Raw genomic sequence first — 20,281 nt, 5'->3', positions numbered from 1 at the left:
ACAGAAGGATTTTGCAGAACTGACTCACGAGTCTGTTATCCAGACTTCACATGAGACTCCCCTGAGCAGCCATTTCAGGCTCTGTATAATCACCTGCACCACTTGCTCTGGCATTACTTGTTCATAACATTATTTAGTCACTGGAAGATTAGGGGTATACTCATGTTGTCCCTGCTGGAAGCCCTGAAAAGGATTAAAGGGGATGGAAACCAGCTGGCATGACTGCTGCCTTACCTACATTTGCTCTAAAACCCATCAGAACACAGTCAAGTCTGGACACATTTACCAGCAAGCAAGATATAACATGTGTGGAAAATGGTCAATCTCTACAAGTCTGGATTTTATAGCTACATCAACTATTTCAGACATTAAAGACACCAAAATTACTGTGACAGTACTTGGGCATTCCCAGCCTTGTGTTCTGATCCTTCTGTTCAGGATTTTACCTTTGTTTGTTTTTATCAGCTCCTGGTTGCAGTTTACAGTAGTAAAGAGAACAGCAGTTCTTGTTGTATAGCAGAGAAAATCCTAACACAGGGCTAGCTTCACTATCAATTGCAAGGTCATTTTAAACAGAATAGTTTCACGTTGCCTTGTGTTTGTTCTCATTGCAGCTCCCCTTATATTGATTTGAGAGGGAGGAGATCAGACTTATTCTCTGCTTCACTGTACAATGAATTTGTACAGCACTGTGGTTGCCAGTCACGCCCCATCAGCCAGGAAAACCTGCAGGTACATTGTTCATTATGGGGTGCTGTAATACCCAGAGACACAGCTGAATGGGAATTGTACCTGCATGTCCAATTTATAGCTTTATATTAAAGCTGAAAGCCTGGGTGATGTCAACATATCAATTTCTGCTTGTTATCCTTCACATGAGCAGCATTTTTCAGCTAATTGGATGTTTCCTCCCAGACTAACCTATTCCCCAGGGCGAGCTTCAGCTGTGCAATGTGATGAATTTTTAACACCGACTGATGGCTCAGTAAGAGGTATTTCAGGGAAAAACACCAACAATCCAGATTGGGTAGCAAGGCAGAAAAACAGTTCATTTAACCCAAACAAGTACTGAAAAGGTGAGTGAGCTCTTACTGCTTTACCCAGCACAGGCTGTCATGTCATTCCCTGACCGGGATAAGAGAAAGAGGACAAGCTGACATAACCCATTTAAAAATCATTAAATAAGCTGTCTAGCCTGTAAAACTATTAATATGTCATGTTTGATACAATTATACTCTTCCATGTAATAGCCCCCTTTATTTTAACCTCTTCCCAGAAGCAACTTTGCAAGGCTGAGCTCTCTGCCAAGCCATAGAGTATTTCAGCACAGGCTTAATTTTAAGCTTAAGAATAACCCAGTTAACTCCAGAATTACAGGATCAAGGGCTCACAACATTTTAGAATTAAACTGTAGTTAAATTACATTAAATGATGGTGGGGTTTAGACCAGTATAGCTCAGACTGTCCACAACAAGGATGTTCTTCATTTTGAGAAATTTAGACCAAGACAGATAATATCAAGCAAAAGGATGACAAATGGCTTAACATAAACCATGACACATTCACACAGATGGTTTGGCAGACTGTAAAAACAACCACTCCAGTAGATCTGTCAGGGTTTTTGTTTTGGTTTTTTTTTTTTTTTTTTTAAATCAAACGCATATCCCATAGCAATTGGGTAAGTATTGAGAAGATGGATTAGCAGTAACAGCTCTTATTTCCATCAGGAAAATTATTAAGGAGGTTTCATAAGCTCCCTCTAAATTTCCTTTATTTACAGCCTCCTTGGGGCAGATGCAGCTGCCCTACTGCCCACCTCCAGGCAGACCTGGCAGTGGAATGACCCACATCCTCCTGACCTGTCCCAGAGCTCTGCCAGAAATACCAGAGATGGTTAACGAGGAAGGTTTGCATTATTCTGCAGCCTGTCCAGAAGGAGCTGGATCAGAGCCACGGCCTGTTGATTAAATATCCATCAGCTCACAATAATTTCAGCCAATATGGAGCTAGCTTGCATCAAACACACCGACAGGGAAGTAAATAAAGCAATAGTCAAGCCCTGGATGACATTTGTTTACATAGTCAAATGCACTCGAGGCTTTGGGGAAACTGTTTAATAGAATCGTTCAGACTGGAAAACACCTTTAAGATCACGGAATCCAGCCATTACACCAGCACTGCCAAATCCACCACTAATCCATGTCCCTAAGTGCCACGTCTACACATATTTATCTCTAAATAACTTCTCTTCTTTCATCAATAGCCAAAGAGGTGCTCTTATTAGAGAGTAAACATCCTTGTACTAAACTCCTGCGTATCTGTGGAGAAATAACCCAGGAGGAACAAACACCTCAGCTTTCCAATCAGCTGGGGAAAAAGCTTGCTAACAAAGAGAATTTCTTATTGTAAGAGATTTTATTTCTTAGTTACTGATTTTGGGTCTATTTCTTACATTAGGCTGGTGAGCATAATTAACACTACTTATACCTGTGTATATTCAACTGCACTTTAAAGAGTTCAAAGAAAATGTAAAACCAGTGGTTAATTTTGTGTGTTTGCCAAGCACTTTCAGTAACTTTCTGCTGTAAGAGTTGAGAAAGCGTGATTTGTTTTCAGAGATGTGGTTCAGCCCTGCAGTGTGGGTGGGCTGCAAGCCCCTGAATCCCAGTGGTGCCAGTGACAGCACACCCCAGCAGGGATACCTTGTGGGACCACACTGATGGAGCAGTACCCAACAATACAAAATGTTAATTTAGTAATTGTTGAAGACAACAGTCACAACAGAATTCCAGAGGCACTCAGGCCATGCACATCAGAGGCTTTTTAGAGTAAGAAAACTCCTGCATGAGAGAAATCTACAGAAGAGCACCCAGCTTTCTCCAAAAGAGGGACTTTCTGCCCCTGCAGCACACAAGTTGGTTACAAACCAACACAGACCTTGTGGAAAGCTTTTAAGAGCATCTTTTGCACACAGCCAGTGAGTGGAGAGCAATGACAAAGCAATTGAGCAGCCTGTCTCCACTGCAGCCTGCTCCCACTGAAACCCCCACCCGAAGCTTCCCAGCTTCACTTTGGGTGACCAGCTTCATCATCCCAGGCTGTTGTAATGTTATGGATGATTCATGGTCTGGGGGGCTGGGGGAGGAGAAAGCAGCAGAAAAAGATAAAATGAAACAAGAAAGGCAATCTGGAAAGCTCCTGAACTCTGTCTTTTCCTCCCAGCTTCTGAGCTGCGGAATCAAACATTTTCACATCATGTCCCACGCCACCCAGGCGCTGCCCTCTGCCCCTCTGCACACAGACCTCAGGAACAGCCAGGCCTGCCCACTTCCTGAACAGGAAACCTCCCCCAGACTGGTTTCAATACTCCCAGTAAGCAAAAACTGAGGGGAGATAAAGGGGCTCACACTGACACAGCATGGTGGTGTTTTAATACACAGCTCAGGCCTGAGCACTGGACCACCGACTGTCCCAGTTTTATTTGCTCAGCCCCGACATGGCTCTGACCTATGCAAATCACTTCCAAATAACACCCAAGTGCTGCACAGTGGAAAGCAAGCACCAGGGATTACTTCCAATAGGCAGCACTGACAAAAATACACCAGGTTTGGCTCCCTGCAGGCTGCAGAGCGCTCTGACACCAGGTCTGAGGCTCAGGGCCTCTTCTCACACCTCAGTGGTAGAACACGATCTCCCTGATCACGCTATGCAAACTTCACTTTGGCAGGCTGTGACCCAACCTCCACCTTATTTTAGACACTGTGACCTGAGAAAACACACAGAGAAATTAAAATAACGTTCAGGACCACAGCAACCACAGGGGCCTGAAAGTGCTCCACACCCAAGAGCAGCCTCGCATGAGGACAGCCAGCACCGGAGAGCCTCGGGGCCAAAGGAGGTCCTGGATTGTTTAGCAATGCTGCTGGAGTCCTTTGGATCACTTGCAGGTAGGGGATTAGTATTTTTAAAGGGCTGGCTTGGGAGTGTGTGGGTTGGCTGTTAGACAGCTCATGTATCCCTGCTGCAGTGAGAGAGCCAGCCTCAAACTTTGCAGCAGCAGCCAAACAGGAGCCCCCAGGCAGATGCCTCCTGTCTCTTCAGGAAACAACCCCCTGCTTCTTCCCAGGAGGAAAACACAGATTAATAGTTCATTTGAGGCAACCCCAAACCCTTCACAATTCAAAAAGCTATAAAACACATTATTACCATTGCAAATCCAGAGAGCAGAGCAGAGGTTCTGCTGGAGGCTTTCAGTTTGGCCCGGCTCAGGTACAACTTTCTCCAGGAAAGGGCTTGCACGGAATGGTGGTTGGATGTGACCAATTCCAGGTAGCTGCGCCGGACCCAGTCCCGATAATCCATGCCCTTTGTGCCAGGCTCAGAGCAGCAAGCAGGAGTGGAAGGATCCACCGGGACGTTTAATTCAGAACTCATTATGAGAGAAATGCTGAGGGAACAAAACAGTCATGTTCAAGAGGGGGTGGTGGACAGGATGAGCATTAACTACAGGAAAAGCTGCAGTTGAACAAAGTTGCCCTTGGTCAGTGGAAAATGATGGACCAAATCACACTTGGAACGCAGAACTGAGAAAGGACCATCCAGAATTGCCAAAAATGACAACGAGAACTAGGAAAGATTACAAAGGTACACCCGGGAACTATTCCAGCAGGAATTCAGGAAGGCTGCACACCACCTGAGTTTTCATTTCAGAGCAGGCACCTCAACTTTGCCCTTTAATTCCTCCTCGCTCATAAAAAATTAGTTTACATAAATACACGTCACCCCCATCTTATCTTTGTTTTGATTTGACAGTTCATTTCCCAGTGCATCACAGACTGGCTCCAAACGCACCTCCTTAGAGTATCAAACACCAGTTGAGAGAGTCACTTTTTGCTCCTTCCTTGAAAACCTTTCCTCCTGGGTTACAATGTGGGGTATAACCAAACTGAGTACTTTACTCCCAACTACATCATTCCTGATGAACTGTTAATGGCCGCTTGCAGGAGCTGCACGGTGCACACCCGACCCCCCAGGCTGCGAGCTGGGTGTTAGATAAGGGAAAGAGGCAAACCCTGCATGGCAGGGTGGTGTTTCATTGTCTTCACAAATTGCTTAACTCAGCCGTGATAGCTACACCCAGCCCGGGGGATCATCCCTGCCAATGGGCCATAATGGCTCAAGGGCACTAATGGGCAGCTGCAATGGCCATAAAGGACTCCCCAGAATATCCCGTGACTCACAGCACCACATCATTCCATTGTGAAATTCCTCGCTCTGGGGGAGGTGCTGAGCCTTCCTGCCTGAATCTGACCGTATGGAATCTGGGCATGGAATCTGGGGACATGAACACCACCACTGGCCAGCCAGGGGAGAAGCCGAACTTCCACAACAGAACCAGACCATCCGTAGGACCAGTGCTTTTGAGAGGACTGCAACCATCACCGCAACCACTGCTTAATCAGACTGCAACCACCACCCTGCCCGACACCGGCCAGGTTGTACTCTGACTTTGTGGGTTTAAACCAGTTTTTCTGTATAATTCCATCTACTGTAAGCTTTCTATTAAATTGTAACTCCGACCTGAAGCCTGTCTCAAGGTATTTGTGTGGGGGTTAATGTATTCCCTGGTTTACTTTCAAAACAGCACAGCAGTTTTTCTCAGTTCAACCACTGTTCATCAAAGCTCAGTTTAGATGGGCACAGTTCTCCCCTAAAAATCAGAGCTGAACGCTGTGTAGGGTTAACAAATTAACTTCCCAAGCTTTTGCAGTGGGAAGTTAAATTTCCTGAGCTGCTCCCACTCCATTTATCAGCACATTTGACCAAAAATCCTGTTCCCTTACTTCCACCAGTGGCTCTGAGCAGAGAGCAAGGAAAAGGCAATTCCAAGGGGGAAAGCAAAGTGCTTCCAGGAAATTCCATTATATTCAAATTTAAGGGATTACACTGAGAAATAAATGAAAGCAGCAAGAGTACTTGAGGTAGTGGAAGCTTACAGCACCATGCCCCAGGCTGCTGCCAAATGGCTCAGGTGATCCTCAGACACGGGACAACATCCTTGGAATGTTTTCTGCAAAAATGTCTCGACTCTGACAGACATCTGAAACTAAATCTGCCTCCCAAAGAATGGAAACCACGATTTCTTGTTTAATCCCCTCACTCACTGAGCACTGTGGTGGTGGCAGACAGAAGCACCAGAGCTGCACCTTCTGGCTGCAAAACACTGACCAGCTCCCAGGAGGAGGAGATGCTGCCCAGAATCACACCTGGTGTGGCAATAATTAGTCCCAGCACCACGTCTCAAGGTCACAAGCACCTTTCAGCCCACCTGTGTCCCCTCAAGTCCCCGAGAACCGGGGCCACATGGGGACAGCTAATAAAGTCATGAGTGCTGGGGACCTGGAGTAGTAGCAAACATCAAAAGGACATCAACTGCGCACAACTCTGAATGCTGTTACTAAAAGGGAAGGAACTTGTTTCAGGCACAATAACAAAGAATAGCAAATAAAGCACTGCAGGTCCAAGATTGTCCCTCCTGAACATGGGGGGGCTTTCAGGTTCCAGCCTCCTCAGACATAACAAGGATGGCAGCACAGGATGATTCCTGGGTAGGTTTTGACAAGGCCATTATTACAACCCCTGGAACACTCCAGGAAGGCTTTTGACCTGCCCAGGAATTTTCAAAATATTTTAAAGTAACAACAAAAAAAAAACCCAAACAAATAAACAAAAAAAGAAAGGCCCATTAGAATATTCATGCCATAATAAAAACAAGAAGAGAAACAATAACAGGGACAAACCTTCCTGCTTGATGCGTGTTTCCAGAACAGGCAAGAATCACCTATTTTACAGAATAAAAAAGCCTCCTGGGAGGACTGGAGGAAGAAACAATCTGTGAGCAGCACAATTATGAAGCTGTTTCCTGTGACAACATCCTGTGTGGATCCTGCAACGTATAGCGTGGAGTGAATTCACTCCCTTTGTCCCCAGCTGGGACAGTGATGGCCTCTACTCTGCCATTTAATTTCATAAAATACTTAGAAACTTTCTATGTAGGGAACTTTGACCCCTGGAACAAATTCCATTAAAAGACAAATGAATTCAGAGGTTACAGGGAGAGGGCAAGAGAACCCAATCACATCGGCTTCTTCCCTTAGAAAAATAAGCTAAAAATACCACAAGGCTGAATTTTTGCTCTGGAGCAGCTCAAGAGATGTTCTCAAATAAGTAAACAGCTTCAGAATGAAATCCATAAACACAAATGAAACCCAAACAAGCAGTGCCAGGAAGTCAGACTCACCTTGCTGGCTATGGACATGGAGGGACGGGGTGGAAGGCTCCAAGGGCTGAAACACAAGACCAAAGAAGCATTTTACATGTGCTGTTGCTGGAGCAGTTTTACCCTGGAAATACTTTTCAGCCTGTCATCATCATCAGGGGAGGCTTATTCTAGAGATTTCACCTTCCTGCCTTGCCAAGTTAAAGGTTTAGGATAGTTGTTCTTACAGAACTGAATATACTACAAGATTCGACTGCATAGGGCTGCTGAATTCTGGGGAATGAGGAATTCTCCAGGAGACCTTTTCCTGAGGCAGCCCTGGCAAAGTCCATCCAGCTGTGTCTTCACTCACTTCCACTGCACCACCGCATCTGACCCCACTTCATCTCGCACTGGGAGACAGAAAGCTCTCTGTGATTGCTCCCTTATGTGGATTTTCTTAAGCTGCCAAGTGCTGTCCTTTGGAAAAGCGAAAGCCTTTGCCTCCTCCCATCTCAGTGCACGTGTGGGGATTTCTCCACAGCTGGGAATGAAGCCGACACCGCCGGAGCCGAGCGGAGCGGGTCCCCCTCCCACTGCCGTGCTCAACCCCAGAGCGCTGTCTCTGCAGCACTGGCAGCTCCTCTGCCTGGTGTCGGGATGCCAGCCCCCTCCTCAGTGCCAGGTTTCTGCCCCACACCCCTAGACTGATCTGTGGGTTTGTGCCAGTCCCTTTCTTTCCTGTCTAATAGGCCATGGCTAAGCCAAATCCCAATCGCTGTTAGTTCGGATGAGCTCAAGCTTTTTGCCATGTTTTTACCATGGGAAACTACTTCCTATGTTCTCTTCTGGCTTGGGACTCCTCCAAGCAGCCCTCCTGGGGTGCCAGAGTACCCAGGCAGGGTGCGAACACCCCACAGCTGTGACCACCCTTGTGGCAGCGGGGGATCACCTCCCAGGCAGGATGTGACCCCTGGTCCACTGCCACAGCTGGGATCCTCCACACAGGGACCCTTGTCCCCAGCCATCCTCAGCACACCCTGGGCAGGAGGCGATCCCACATTGCGAGGATGTCCCCTCCAACAGCAGCCTTAGACAGGGGATCCCTCAAGGCAGGATGAGTCCCACTCCCAGCGAGGACCTTTCCCTCTAAAGACAACCTGGACAGAGGATCTTCCCTAGGCAGGACACAACCTCCTACCAGCGCATCCTGATCCAGCATCCCAAGGATCAGGCAGGATGGGACCCAACCGCTCGATCCCGTCTTCCAAAAGCAGCCTGGGCCAGGGTCTTTCCTGCACCGTATGCTGGAGGTGTCTCCCCTATGACACTCCACCGAGAGCATCCCTGTCCGGACACATCCCGCGGGAGCTGGCCTGCCTTCCGCATCCCACGGCACCTCGGAAGCACCGCCGGACAGGACGGGACCCCAGGGCGGACCCTCCCCATTCACCCCGTCCCTCCAGGAGCAGGACTGCCCCAGCTAAGCAGGACGAGGCGCACATCCCCCCGCCACCATCCCGGCACGGGATTCTCCCCGGCCGGGCAGGACGAGGCGCGTCCCCCCCACACCGCCCCGGGCAGGGGAATCCCTGCTCAGGCAGGGTAAAACCAAGTCCCTCAGCACCGCGGGCAGGACGAGCCCCCCTCCTCCCGGAGCCCCGCGGGCAGGAGCTGCTCCCACCTCTGCAGGACGAGCCCGCCACTGCCCGAACACGCCTGAGGGGAAGCCGCCCACTGCCCCGGAGCGCGGGCCCCGCTGGGGATGAGCCCCCTGCGGGCGGGCCGTGTCTCACCGCGCTGCTGTGCCGGGAGCCCCGGGAGAGGAGCGGGATCGGGATCGGAGCGGGAACCGGAGCCAGAGCCGCCTCCGCCGCTGCCACGGCAACGCGGGGGCACCGGCCACGTGACCCGCAGGAAACGGGGGGCAGCGCCGCCACGCCCCCGCACGTGACCGCGCGCTCATTGGCCCGCGTCGGGCAGGCCACGCCCCCTCCGCCGCGGGGGCGGGGCCTGGGGACGCGACCCCCGCCCCGGCGCCCCCCGCCCCTCCCGGGAACCGGGGCCGCGCGAGCCCCCCGCGAGCCCCGTGGGCGCCCGGCGGTCTCACGAAACGGGGATGCACTCAGCGCTTGCACGGAAAGGGCATCCCCCCGGCACGGAGCGTTTCCGCAGCGCTCGGGGGTCCCCGCTGTGAGCATGCAGCTGTAGGGGAAAAAAAATGTCTGCAGGTCTCTGAAGTCGCAGTGAGGCTGAAACCCACCCACCGGTAAAGACGTTAGTGGGTCTGGACCTTGCGTTATCTCTAAATCTTGCCACAGAGAAGGTGCAATGGGATGCAAATGTGCTTTTATTACAATTATTAGTTATACAGCAAAAAGTCGCCACTTACATAAGTCAAAAGGCAGCGCTGCTCTGCCTCCGCCGGGCTGAACCTCCTCCGGCTGAGCACAGGCTCCCTGCGAATCCCGACTGCTATCTCCCTGCTCTCCTCCGCTATTGACTCAGCAGGAAATCCTGTATAAACCCATCAAAAGGATAGGGACAGCCTTATGGGAAAGAGAGGGAGTTCCTTCCCTGGAAATGAGATAAAGAAAATGCTGAAAGGCAGCACAATGGGTCAGCTTTATAACAGGGTAATCCCATCTTCCTGAATTCCGCCTGGGGGAGGGAACAAAGGAAAACAATGCTTAAAAACCGAATAAAGAGACAGATACATGTAATCCTGAGTGTGCTTTTCACCTCTGAGAGCAGGAATACCCCTGCTCGGTTTCAGCACAAACACTGCTGTCTCTTAGGCGCCCACATTTGCACAAACACATATACAGATCAACTTTAGCCCTTGAGGGTTAATCTCCATTAGAGAAAGGAGAGGGACTCCTCTAGAAAAGAGCTCAGAGCACGAATTTAGTGTAAGCAGGTCAAACTCCTTGGCTGTTTCAAGCCTGTAAGTTATTACTGATTTCTTGGTGCCCTACTTGGAATAGCAATCAGTTGTAGAGTTGTTCCTGATTTCACTATGCACAGGAGCACTTCCCCTTTTCTACTCCATGGATGAGGTTTTCCCCGTTTTGAGGTCACATAGTATTTGCATTTTATTCTAAATGAAGAAACATCCCTTGAAACCTGCCTTTGAAGTGCTTTGTATTCTCAACGAGCTCGTACTGCCACGAACAACCACAACAGAGTGTTTATGGGAATTCACAGCTACACCTACCAAATGCAGTTCCTACTGCTACACTCAGCCACCCCGGCGAGACAGAGCGCGAGGCAGATGCCACCTTCACCAACATGCTCTCTTTGCTGTTTATGGATTTCAAACTCAGCATTCCCGGAAAACACAGCATGAATAATTCAGCGTGGGCATCTTAGGGAGGCAGGATGAGGCCACACAACCTGAATTTGTTCAATCACCAAGACAAACTCGAGTTCACCTTCCTCATGGCTGAGGGAAGCACGTCCTCACTCAGCAGCATCTGCTCTGCTTAATGCAAGCAGCACTCACTCAGCTCAAAGGCCTGACCAGCTCAGAGGCAGAACATCTAAAGATTTGTGAGACTCTCAGTTCTTCTGTGCCCATAAAAAACCCTCACATTTTTGTGGCTCATCCTACAACACAGTATCGACAGGGTTTGCCTGCCCTAAGGGGGATTCATGTGAAGCAATGCTAATCTCACACAGGGAAAATGGATCCTGCATCTGAATGAAACGCTGCCACAACTGGCAGCACCTGGCCCCGTGGAGATTGAGCAGAAAACAGTTCCATGCAGATCCCTAATGGGGTGGGCAGCAGGCATATGGACAAGGCAGGTCAGAAGTTATCCAGCTCTAAAGCCCTTAGATATATACAGGGGAACTAAACACAAACATCACTTGCACTTGGTCACATCTGCTTCCCAGCCACCATGGTAATACCATGGAGAAGCCATTACATAAAGCCAGCTCAAACAAAATGCAGGATTTCTGGCAGCAATATTCAACAAAGGCAAAATCTAAAAAGAGATTCTCCCTTTTTGCTGTTTTTGCTTAAAATAATTTGGCACTAACCGAGGCTTGAGAAGAAGTAGCACCACATTCTGGATGCAAGGCTCTGGGAAGAGCATGTCTGAAAGCCAGCAGGCACTTCTAATTAAAGATACATTGAAGAGACAAAAACCAGAGTTACAAGTAAAACCACCACTGCATATGCTTTAAGCACCAATAAGTAAATATATAGAGGGATGTTATGATTCCTACTGGGGAATCCAAGGTGCAAAGCAGAGCGCTCAAGCAGAGAGAAAGGCAGGTGTCATCACAGGAAGCTGAGCACAAGCAAAATGATTCCATTCCAAGCCTTTCTGCCACAGAGTTTGGAGGCTTTACACACAATCTTTGGGAAAAGGTATTGTTCCAATTCAAAAGCAAAAAGTAAGTGACATGCAGCTAACACCTTTTTCCATATTTTCGTGTACCACATCACTTGATCTCTTTGTCCCTTCCTGCAGCACTGCAGCATCTCTTTATTTTACTGAAATCCTCTTCCAAAAAGAAAAATAGAAGACAGAACAATCCAACACATCCCTTTTATTAATTTAGAAAACATGGAAGAAAATCAATAGGGAAAGTTTTAGCATTAAAAAAGGGATCCAGATTAAAAATCTATAGAACTTGTCTAGCAACATAAACTGATTTCTTTGGGTTAGAGATGACCCCATACAAAACCCCAAACGCAGAACACTCACAGTGCAGGAGAGTCTGGCTACAGACCACTTTTCTACTTCAGGTTAAACTCTTCCCCTAGATTAATGTATCCCACTGCTACCTTAGCTTCAAGATAAGTAGAATACGTAGCCTTCACAGTAATATTCCCCTTAAATGGTAATAGTTATGTTTTAGCTTTCAGACAGAAAAACACTCTGGGCCATTTTAGAAAGAACTCTAGGGTCATAGAGACTTATGGCTGACTCTTTAGAGCAAACTTAGAGCAGACTGCACAGCAGTTATACAAGCAATTAAGAAAAAAAATCTCTTATTTGGCATTTCTCTATCATTTTCTCTCAGGCCTGTGACGTGAAGGCCATGCCCCGTTAAGCAGATGTAACGTACGCCAATGGGTTCTGCTTGGCTGAGATGAAAGACTTTCATGCTCCTGAATATAAAGCAATGAACAGTGTTTCCAGCTGTCCCTGGAAGGCCTCATCCTCTTCCCATCACAAAACTTGGCTCTTCAGCATCATCTTCCTTCTCTTCCTCCTCCTTGCTGTCCTCTTCGTCATCCTCACTGCTGCCTTGCTCTTGGGATTGCCCAGGTTCTACAAACAAAGACAGGATGAATGGATGAGGTGTTCCCACCTGCCTTCCTTGTCAAGCATTTCTCAGCAAAACACTCTCAGGTGCTTCAGCAAATGTGGATTAGGTCAGGCTAATTACGTGCTACGGATGGGTAGCACGTTCCCCTGTGTCTTCCTTGTTAAGCATCTCACAACTAAGCAGACCCAGATACTCAGGGAACACCAATCAGGTTCCATTAATTCTACCGAGTGATGAGGAGCTCAGAATATCAAATTCTCCCTTGGGGAATTCCCTTACCGCAGCATTACAAGTCCATCATTAAACAACTCCACCTCCTCTGGAACATTATTTGTTTCTAACAGAGACAGTCAAACACTGAGGTGATAGATTATCTCATTCCAATCTCACCTCTGCAGACTGGGCTGAATTTTGAAGAGCACTGGGAAGCCACAGGCAAGACTCAGTATATTCCTACAACCTATCCAAGTTCACAGAAACTCCATGAGGTGTCATAAACTTTTACAGACTGTTTGCTATACTGTCAGTACAGGAACTCAGTAAGATATGCCTAAGTTTAACAAGGGTCACAGAGAACTTGGTGAAGTCTGTTAAAAAACCAGAAAACATCTACTAGAAATTAAATACCCGATAATAAAAATGAGGTATGGCATAAAGTGGGACCTGAAGCCAAGAGCCATTTTCCTGCTCTCTCCTGTTCCCCAGGCCCAGTGTCCTGACCAGTTCATGCGGGATTTAGGCTCGGTGGTCTGATGCCACCGCGTGGTGAAGTGCTGAACTTTGAGCGTTCGTTGGGAGTTCGTTCATTAATGCAGCCTCAACAGCTGACCTCACTCAGTGCCAACTTTTATTCCTAATGTTTTTACTACAACAAAGATGAAAAATGGAAAATCAGAGGTTTGATTCATTCATTCAAAAAGGAAGACAAATGTTTGCCTGCTATATCCAACAAATACACTTTAATCAATTCGAAAAAACTCTCAGATTACAACCTAGGGCACACAAAACTAAAAAAAAAAAGGCTATTGCCAGTTGAGTAAAAATGGCTAAGAGGGACTTCTCTCTCCCCTGATACTATTATTTTACATAGAGAACCATAGACTGCAAAGAGTTAAGAAACTCTTTACAAACTCTGTTACAAACACCAGGGAGTTTGGATTCTGTCTTTCAGGAACTTGTGCCAAACAAAACCACTCCAGCCCCACAACTGGTACAGGGTAATCCCATACCACAGCGCCAGTCCCTGATCAGCTCTCCTCTCTCCCAGCCACTCCCTAAGGGATGGGTATTCTGTTTGTTCACTCAAAACGAACAAATGTTGACTCATACTTAAATTCTCCTCCCAGTTACAATTCATACATGAGTAGCTTAAAAAAAAAAAAAAAAAAAAAAGACTAAAACAAAACACCCAAACAATTCACTCTGATACATTCATTTGCTGTCACAAGTAAAATTAACCTAACAATTTGTCCTCCCATGTTTACATGGAAGGCTGGCAGTGGTTCAGCTGAAACAGATCCAATTCTGAAAAGCAAAGCACAAATAAGGTAGAACTGTCAGACAAGCCACTGTTCCAGCAGAAATACCAGAAACTACTGTAACTTTAAGATTAATCATTTGTGTGTTAATTCACAAGAGACCACTATTTGAAAGAGTAAGCCAAAATATACTCACTGAAAAGAAGCAACAAGTATGCAAAAGTTTGCTCAGTTACACTGACATTGCTGAACGTTAATTTTCAAGAGAGAAATTAATGCTGCAGAACAGAGGCAGTCAGGTTTTTCACCTTTATTTCTATGAAATAAAATAGTTCCGTCCACAAAATTATAACTCAGTTTCTTGCTGCCCAGGCTGTGCATTTTTTCCTTCTGTTTTCCCATACACATTCAAAATATACTTTAAAAAAGCACAGCCTTTAACAATCCTGCCTTTCTGAGCAGCTGAGGTTCTGAATCTGCAGTTCATCAGAATAGCTGGGGCAAAACATCCACAAACTCGGATTCCAGAGTTTGCTGTCCAAAATTCCCTCTAATAAATGGAAAATATTCACAAACAGCCAAGTTATTTGTAAGATTAAATCTCAACATAGATGGCTTTCAAAGAGGATTTTGAAACATCAGCTAAAATAACAAGCTTAAGGCTCAGGCTTTAATCCATGTATTGAGAATGCTTGGGATGGGGGGTGGAACAAAGCCTTCTAAGCTTCAATGAGGGAACAGAACCAAGTCCTGAGAAAAGTAAACTAAATTTCACTGACCTTTTTCCTGCTTCTTTTGTTCGAGTTTATTTTTCTTAGCTTGCAGTTTCTTCTCTTTTAACTTCTGGCTATAAAGCAAAGAAGAAAGATTCTCTGGCAAATCAAATGTTATAAGCTTCTGCACATTCATACACTGATAAAGGACATATTACAGACATCTTGGAAAAGCTGATTTCAGAAGAGAAATTCAATTTAAATTTGGCCTCAATTGAAAATTCAGCAAGAGTAAACCTAGCACATGATCAAGAGAAACTTTTTAAAAATCCATTAATCTGAAACAAGATAGAAAAGTCTTTCATGACTCCACTGCAACCAGAATTATGATACACAAGAATCTCCAAGAACACAGATGGAACTAAAATGAAACTGCCCCCACATTTTATCTACCTAGGCTAATAAAGAGAAAATGGTGTTAAAACACAGACTGCAGAAGCTGAACACTGGGGGAAGAAAACACCAGTAATATATACCTCAGTTGAAGAAAACAAAAATAGTGCAGTATGCTCTGACCTTCCTCTTTGGCTGTACCTTCTAAGGATGTCAGGCCCTGCGTGGCACTGGGGATAAGAGGGAATTTCAATTCATACAACCCAGCTCTCTTTGCCCAGCAAAGGCAACCTGGCAAGTTAATGGCAGATACAGGCAGAGCAGCCTGGCATTCACATGCTCCTCTCTCAACAGCATAACTGAATTCTCTTGAAACAGAGAGCCAGGAACTGTACCTGTTGGGTCAGGACAGAGAAGGGTGGTGAGGGAAATTAGAGGGGCTCCTGCAGGGCAAAGCCACACCATTAGAGCATAGCAGGGGACAAGGAGGTGGTGGTGTTTAGGCAGCATCTGCTGTTGGAACAGTTGTTCTCCATCTCAGCCAGGGAAGAGGCAGCAGGCCAGATCTGACTTGCTGGCCATCTGTTGGACCACATTAAATTAAACTAAGATGGCAACACTGTTTGTGTTGTGCACTTTTGTGTTAACATGGCAGTGAGCCACTTTGCACAGGCCTTTCCACAGCAACTCTCAGCCAGCATGCAAAGCAGCAAGGGAGAGACTGCTCAGGGTCAGACCCTGGGAAAGAGCAGAGGCATGATTCTCTGCTTTTTCTGAAACCTATGCTGGACACAGAGAATAGGATTTAAATGCTTGTGTCACTGCACTACAATGCTCAGGCTATTTCTTGAGAGAATCAATCTTGTAACTGTTTCGTTTTGTCTAAAATTTAAGGGGAAGATGGATTTAATATTTTTTTAGTATTTCCACCTAACTTATTAGACTTGGCCTGCCAGACATTTCAATGGGGTAGGCAGAAGCAGCCTACCCATGAAGCAGCCCCCAGTTTTGCACTGAAACTGCTTGGCATCAAATGATTCAGACATAAACTTAAGCCAGATATAGACACAAACCTTTCCTGACACTGTTAAAACAAACATGCAGCAAGGCATGTTGCAGTCAAGACCAACCACAGTGTCAGCAAAAGCAGCACAACCAGTCCAAAGTTATCCTGCAAGCAATGGCACAGAAAATAAACCACCCCAGCAAAGCCTGTCAGGTTTACAGCTACCTTTGGAAACCAAATATTGACACTGACAAATTTAATTTCCACAGCCAGACTTCCCAGCTGATAGATGCAGACAGAGAATGACAGTGTTTATCCAGAGCATGCAGCTACAGATGAGGCACAGGGAGTTAGGGTTTTCATGTCAAGCCTCCTGGGAAAAATCTGCCCTTACCGCTTCCTTCTGCGTTTTGCTGTTTGCTCTTCTGCAACCATCTTATTCCTCTCCAGTTTCTTCTGGAATTCCTCATCTAGTCTTTGCTGTAATTGATCACATGTCATACTCTGGTCACAATCTAAATTAAAATACTTATTTAAAAGTCATGTCCTTTTTGGGAGAAGTCTTTTAGCAAAATACAGAAGGGAGCTCTGCCAGATTTTGTCTGGCTTCTTTATACAAAGCCACGTTCCTAGGGATGGCTCCTGTACAGGCAGCATTTTTAACCTGCAACCTGAGCCAAACACTAAAACCTCCTGAGGGAGTAATCCTCACCAGAGCAAATGAGGGAGGTTGGGCTTCTGCCCTAATTAACATTTCAGTAAAAACAAATGAATAATTGGAGACAGAAACATTAACATACGGACTCATCTTGGCCAAGAGAGAGTATATCAATAGTGTTTTCTAAAAGAGGGGTCATTCTACTCGGTCAGGACTTAAAAGAAACATCTGAACTCTGTGCACAGGCACTCACTTTGTTTCTGCCTGTGCAAGGCAGTGTTATCAGGGATTCCTAGCTTTTAAAGTATTTTCAAGTCAGCCTGAGAACACACACATTCCCATGAGGCCTTACAGTGTGCTAGGACCCCAGGGAACACAGGAGATGGAGCACGTCTGACACAAAGCACCAAATGTTTCAGTACTGACACAGACACCATGGATCGCACACTCCTACAGACTCCTCTGACACGGGGTGGCTCAGAACGGAATTATTTGTACACGACTTTCAAAGAAAACACAGATTCACAAAGAACAACAAACAGCTGGGGGAGGGGGGAGTTCTAAAGAGTTATTCTGACCTTCTCAGCCATGGCATCCATGAAATCTTGCCTCTGGTACTCCCGCCGACGGAGATGCCGGTACACGTGGAACTCCCCACTCCCAGCCCCAGCACTGGAACCTGCAACAAGGAAGAGTTCAGGAAAGCTGCTGGGAAAGGAGGCAAACAGATGCTCACAAATCACTGCAGCTGGATGCTGAGGGATGGGACACAGGAAAGGGCACTGTCAGATGAAAATCTACCAACAGCACATGGAGTTGTCACCACTTCAAACTCAGCTCACTAGCAAAAGCCAGAGTGAGCTGCAAACCTACAAACTTTTGGGTCACTGCAGGTCCTACAATTTCCCCCCTGGAGAGCCCACCCCTAGCTGCACATCAAGGCAGGCACAGAACTGGAGATGAAATGCACTTCCCAGTCTCTTACAGGCAGAGGTGGGCTACAATACCCTGCTGATGCTGCTTCTAATTTTCAGCATTTCTCAAACACAAAATTAAGGTCAACAGAAAGGTGGTAAGAGGTGATATTGTACTTTCCCATGCAAGACAGATCCACTGACAGTTTTCAACTGCTTCTTCATAAATTAAATCCCTACAGCTCTCTCTTCCTGGCATCAGCCTGCATGCTGAAGCCTTGCAGGAGCTTTAAGCATTGTGCTCCACTCTCTCCCCCTGTCTCCCAAGCCCTTTCTCAAGGGAAAGCACAGGAATACAAGCCTCAAAGAAGACACCTAATTAAAACCCAGCAGCTGAGACTGCAACAGGGGTGCTCTTGATACCAACAGAGTCCCAGCACGTCAGGTACTCCCAGAAAAACAAGACAATTCACTCAAGCGCACAGCAAAGCTATTTGAAAAAGCCATGGGAGAATTCCAATAAGAAGGTTTTATTCAGAAGCATATAAAAACTTGAGTCCAAGATCAATTATTCTGAAATAAGAACAAGTAAACTTCTAGAAAGAATGGAGGTCTCAAAGAAAGACAGAACTTCTACATGCAGCCAGTTTATACCACAGCTACTACATTTAATCCCTGCAGGTAGAAGTAAAGTGTACACAGAGTACGGGGGTCAGGGTCCTGGCACAGCTGCCAGCTCCCTACCTGAGCACACACAGTCACACCTGCTGCATGTGCCTGCTTCTCACAGCCTGAGATTCACACTCAAAGCAGTCAAAAGAAGGACTTCACACTGCCAATCTTCCAGAGCACTCTCAGATCCATGGAGAGGACAGATTTACTCATCATCATTTACTTGTCATCACCAGAGCAGCAGCTTATTGCACTGCAGGCAGCCCACGTGCTGCAGTGCCATAGGCTTTGTTCCCTCTGCATTCTGACAGCCAGCAGAAAAGTGGAACCAGAGAACCAAATAAAACTTGAAAAATCCACTCTCAAAGCATATTTCACACCTCTTTTCTCCAGTAAAATGAGCAGCAGAAAACCACCTCTGTCCTTCCCTGCTTAACATTCCTCTAAGTTAACTGTGGCTGACACCAGTTATCTGAAGAACAGAATCTTTACCCATGACATCTCTGACAAACTCCGGGGGAGGTCGTGGTGCCCATTCATTCAGTTTTTCAGGAATTGGTACAGTCTTTTCCTGCAAGAACAAACCAAGCAGCCATCAGTATCTTCCAGGAGCAAAGTCTGCAATTTTAACACATTGTTGAAAGGCGGGATATGTCTGACAACAGCCTCTTCCACCAACTGACAGATCTCAGAAGAAGCACAGCTGCAGCAATTTCTCCATGCACAGGGACTAGGAGCAGGCAGAAGAGGAGAACCAGAAGGGAACCTCTCTGTCCCTCGCATTCAGGCCTGCAGGTCAACAAAGCCCAGGAGGATTAGGAGTGTCTGTGCCTCTTTGCAGCACGGGAGCTAGAAGGAAGCATGGCAGCACCTCCAAGGAACTGAGTATAATTCCAGTACCAGTCTGGGAAATTATGAAAGGTGCTGGAGCGCCTTCCATGGCAGAACTAGAGGACAGGGGAGAGCAGGGGAGGGAGAACACATGGTGCAAGGTCAGGGGAAGAACGTAGTGCAGGGAAGTCTCAGCCTGCTCCAGCACACACAGAGTGGGGTGTGAGAGCCTCCTCCTGGCAAAAACCTCCTCAGGAAAGGATCAAAACACCAAATTAGAGCACCAGGGTCATGCTCCCGCGCATTAAAAGCGGTAGATAAAGGAAAGACCAGTGTGCAGGGCACTGAAGGGCCCCTGGGTTCCCAGAGAAGCGTATCTCTCCTCACAGCATCCCAGAAAAGACGGGTCCTTCTCCCCTCACAGCAATACAGTGTGTGGGGGTCGGTCCTTCTCCCCTTGGGGACTCGGCAAGAAGAGGGGGGCGTGTGTCGATCCCGTCATGGAATCGCGAAGGAAAAGGGGGGGTTGGTTGGTCCTTTCTCCTCACAGACCCCGGGGAAGGGGTGTCAGTTCCTCTTCCCTCACGGACACGGAGAGGAGGGAGGGGAGGTTGGTCCCTCACGGACCTCGGAGCAGGGGAAAGGGGGTGCTAGTCCCCCTTCTCTCACACAGCCAGAGGTGGGGGGTCTTGGCGTCCTTCTCCCCTCACAGACACCGAGGGGGTCTCAGTGTCCCTCTCACCTCACAGACACCGAGGGCGGGGGGCTCGGCAAGAAGCGTGTCCCTCTGCCCTCACAGACCCAGGGGGCGGGGTAGGGGTCTCGGTGTCCCTCTCCCCTCACGGACCCCGGGGTAGGGGGGTCTTGGCTTCCCTCTCCCGCCTCCCCGGGCCGTGCCCCGGCGGGTGCCCTCACCGGGTTCCTCATGAGGCGCTCGAGGCGGAGGCGCTGCTCCTCGGCCGCGCTCCTGGGGATGACGAGCGGCTGCGGCTCCTTGCGGGGCCGGGGCGGCCGCGGGGCCGAGGGCGCCGCCATGTTCCGGCCCTGGCCGCGCCCCGCCCCCGTGACG

General features: G+C 47.5%; 2 protein-coding genes across 5 annotated transcripts in view; both read right to left on the bottom strand.

Annotated features, from left to right (window-relative positions):
• Nucleotides 1–9,760, bottom strand: part of ORAI2 (ORAI calcium release-activated calcium modulator 2) — a 16,514-nt gene extending 6,754 nt beyond the window's left edge. The window contains exons 1-3 of one of the 3 annotated variants that reach the window (XM_021551015.3): nucleotides 9,651–9,760; nucleotides 7,301–7,346; nucleotides 4,207–4,447 (exon numbers count right to left, since the gene is read on the bottom strand). In XM_021551015.3, coding sequence (XP_021406690.1) covers nucleotides 4,207–4,434 — 228 coding nt within the window. In that variant the 5' untranslated portion in view covers nucleotides 4,435–4,447; nucleotides 7,301–7,346; nucleotides 9,651–9,760. The other 2 variants (XM_021551014.3, XM_021551016.3) reach the window with 2 other exon arrangements.
• On the bottom strand, nucleotides 9,591–20,281 carry PRKRIP1 (PRKR interacting protein 1). 2 transcript variants are annotated; one of them, XM_021551017.2, is made up of 6 exons: nucleotides 20,128–20,281; nucleotides 18,874–18,952; nucleotides 17,374–17,474; nucleotides 16,532–16,617; nucleotides 14,805–14,872; nucleotides 9,591–12,549 (listed from the first exon to the last, which is right to left on the bottom strand). In XM_021551017.2, the coding sequence occupies exons 1-6, from the start codon at nucleotides 20,245–20,247 to the stop codon at nucleotides 12,434–12,436; spliced, it is 570 nt and encodes a 189-aa protein (XP_021406692.1). In that variant the 5' UTR covers nucleotides 20,248–20,281; the 3' UTR covers nucleotides 9,591–12,433. The 2 variants fall into 2 exon arrangements, with proteins under 2 accessions (XP_021406692.1, XP_077643620.1); XM_077787494.1 differs by lacking the exons at nucleotides 9,591–12,549; nucleotides 14,805–14,872 and adding an exon at nucleotides 14,937–15,526.

The sequence above is a fragment of the Lonchura striata genome, chromosome 20, assembly GCF_046129695.1.
Source record: "Lonchura striata isolate bLonStr1 chromosome 20, bLonStr1.mat, whole genome shotgun sequence".
In the NCBI taxonomy this organism is placed as follows: domain Eukaryota; kingdom Metazoa; phylum Chordata; class Aves; order Passeriformes; family Estrildidae; genus Lonchura; species Lonchura striata.
This window is presented reverse-complemented; position numbering and strand designations above follow the sequence as displayed.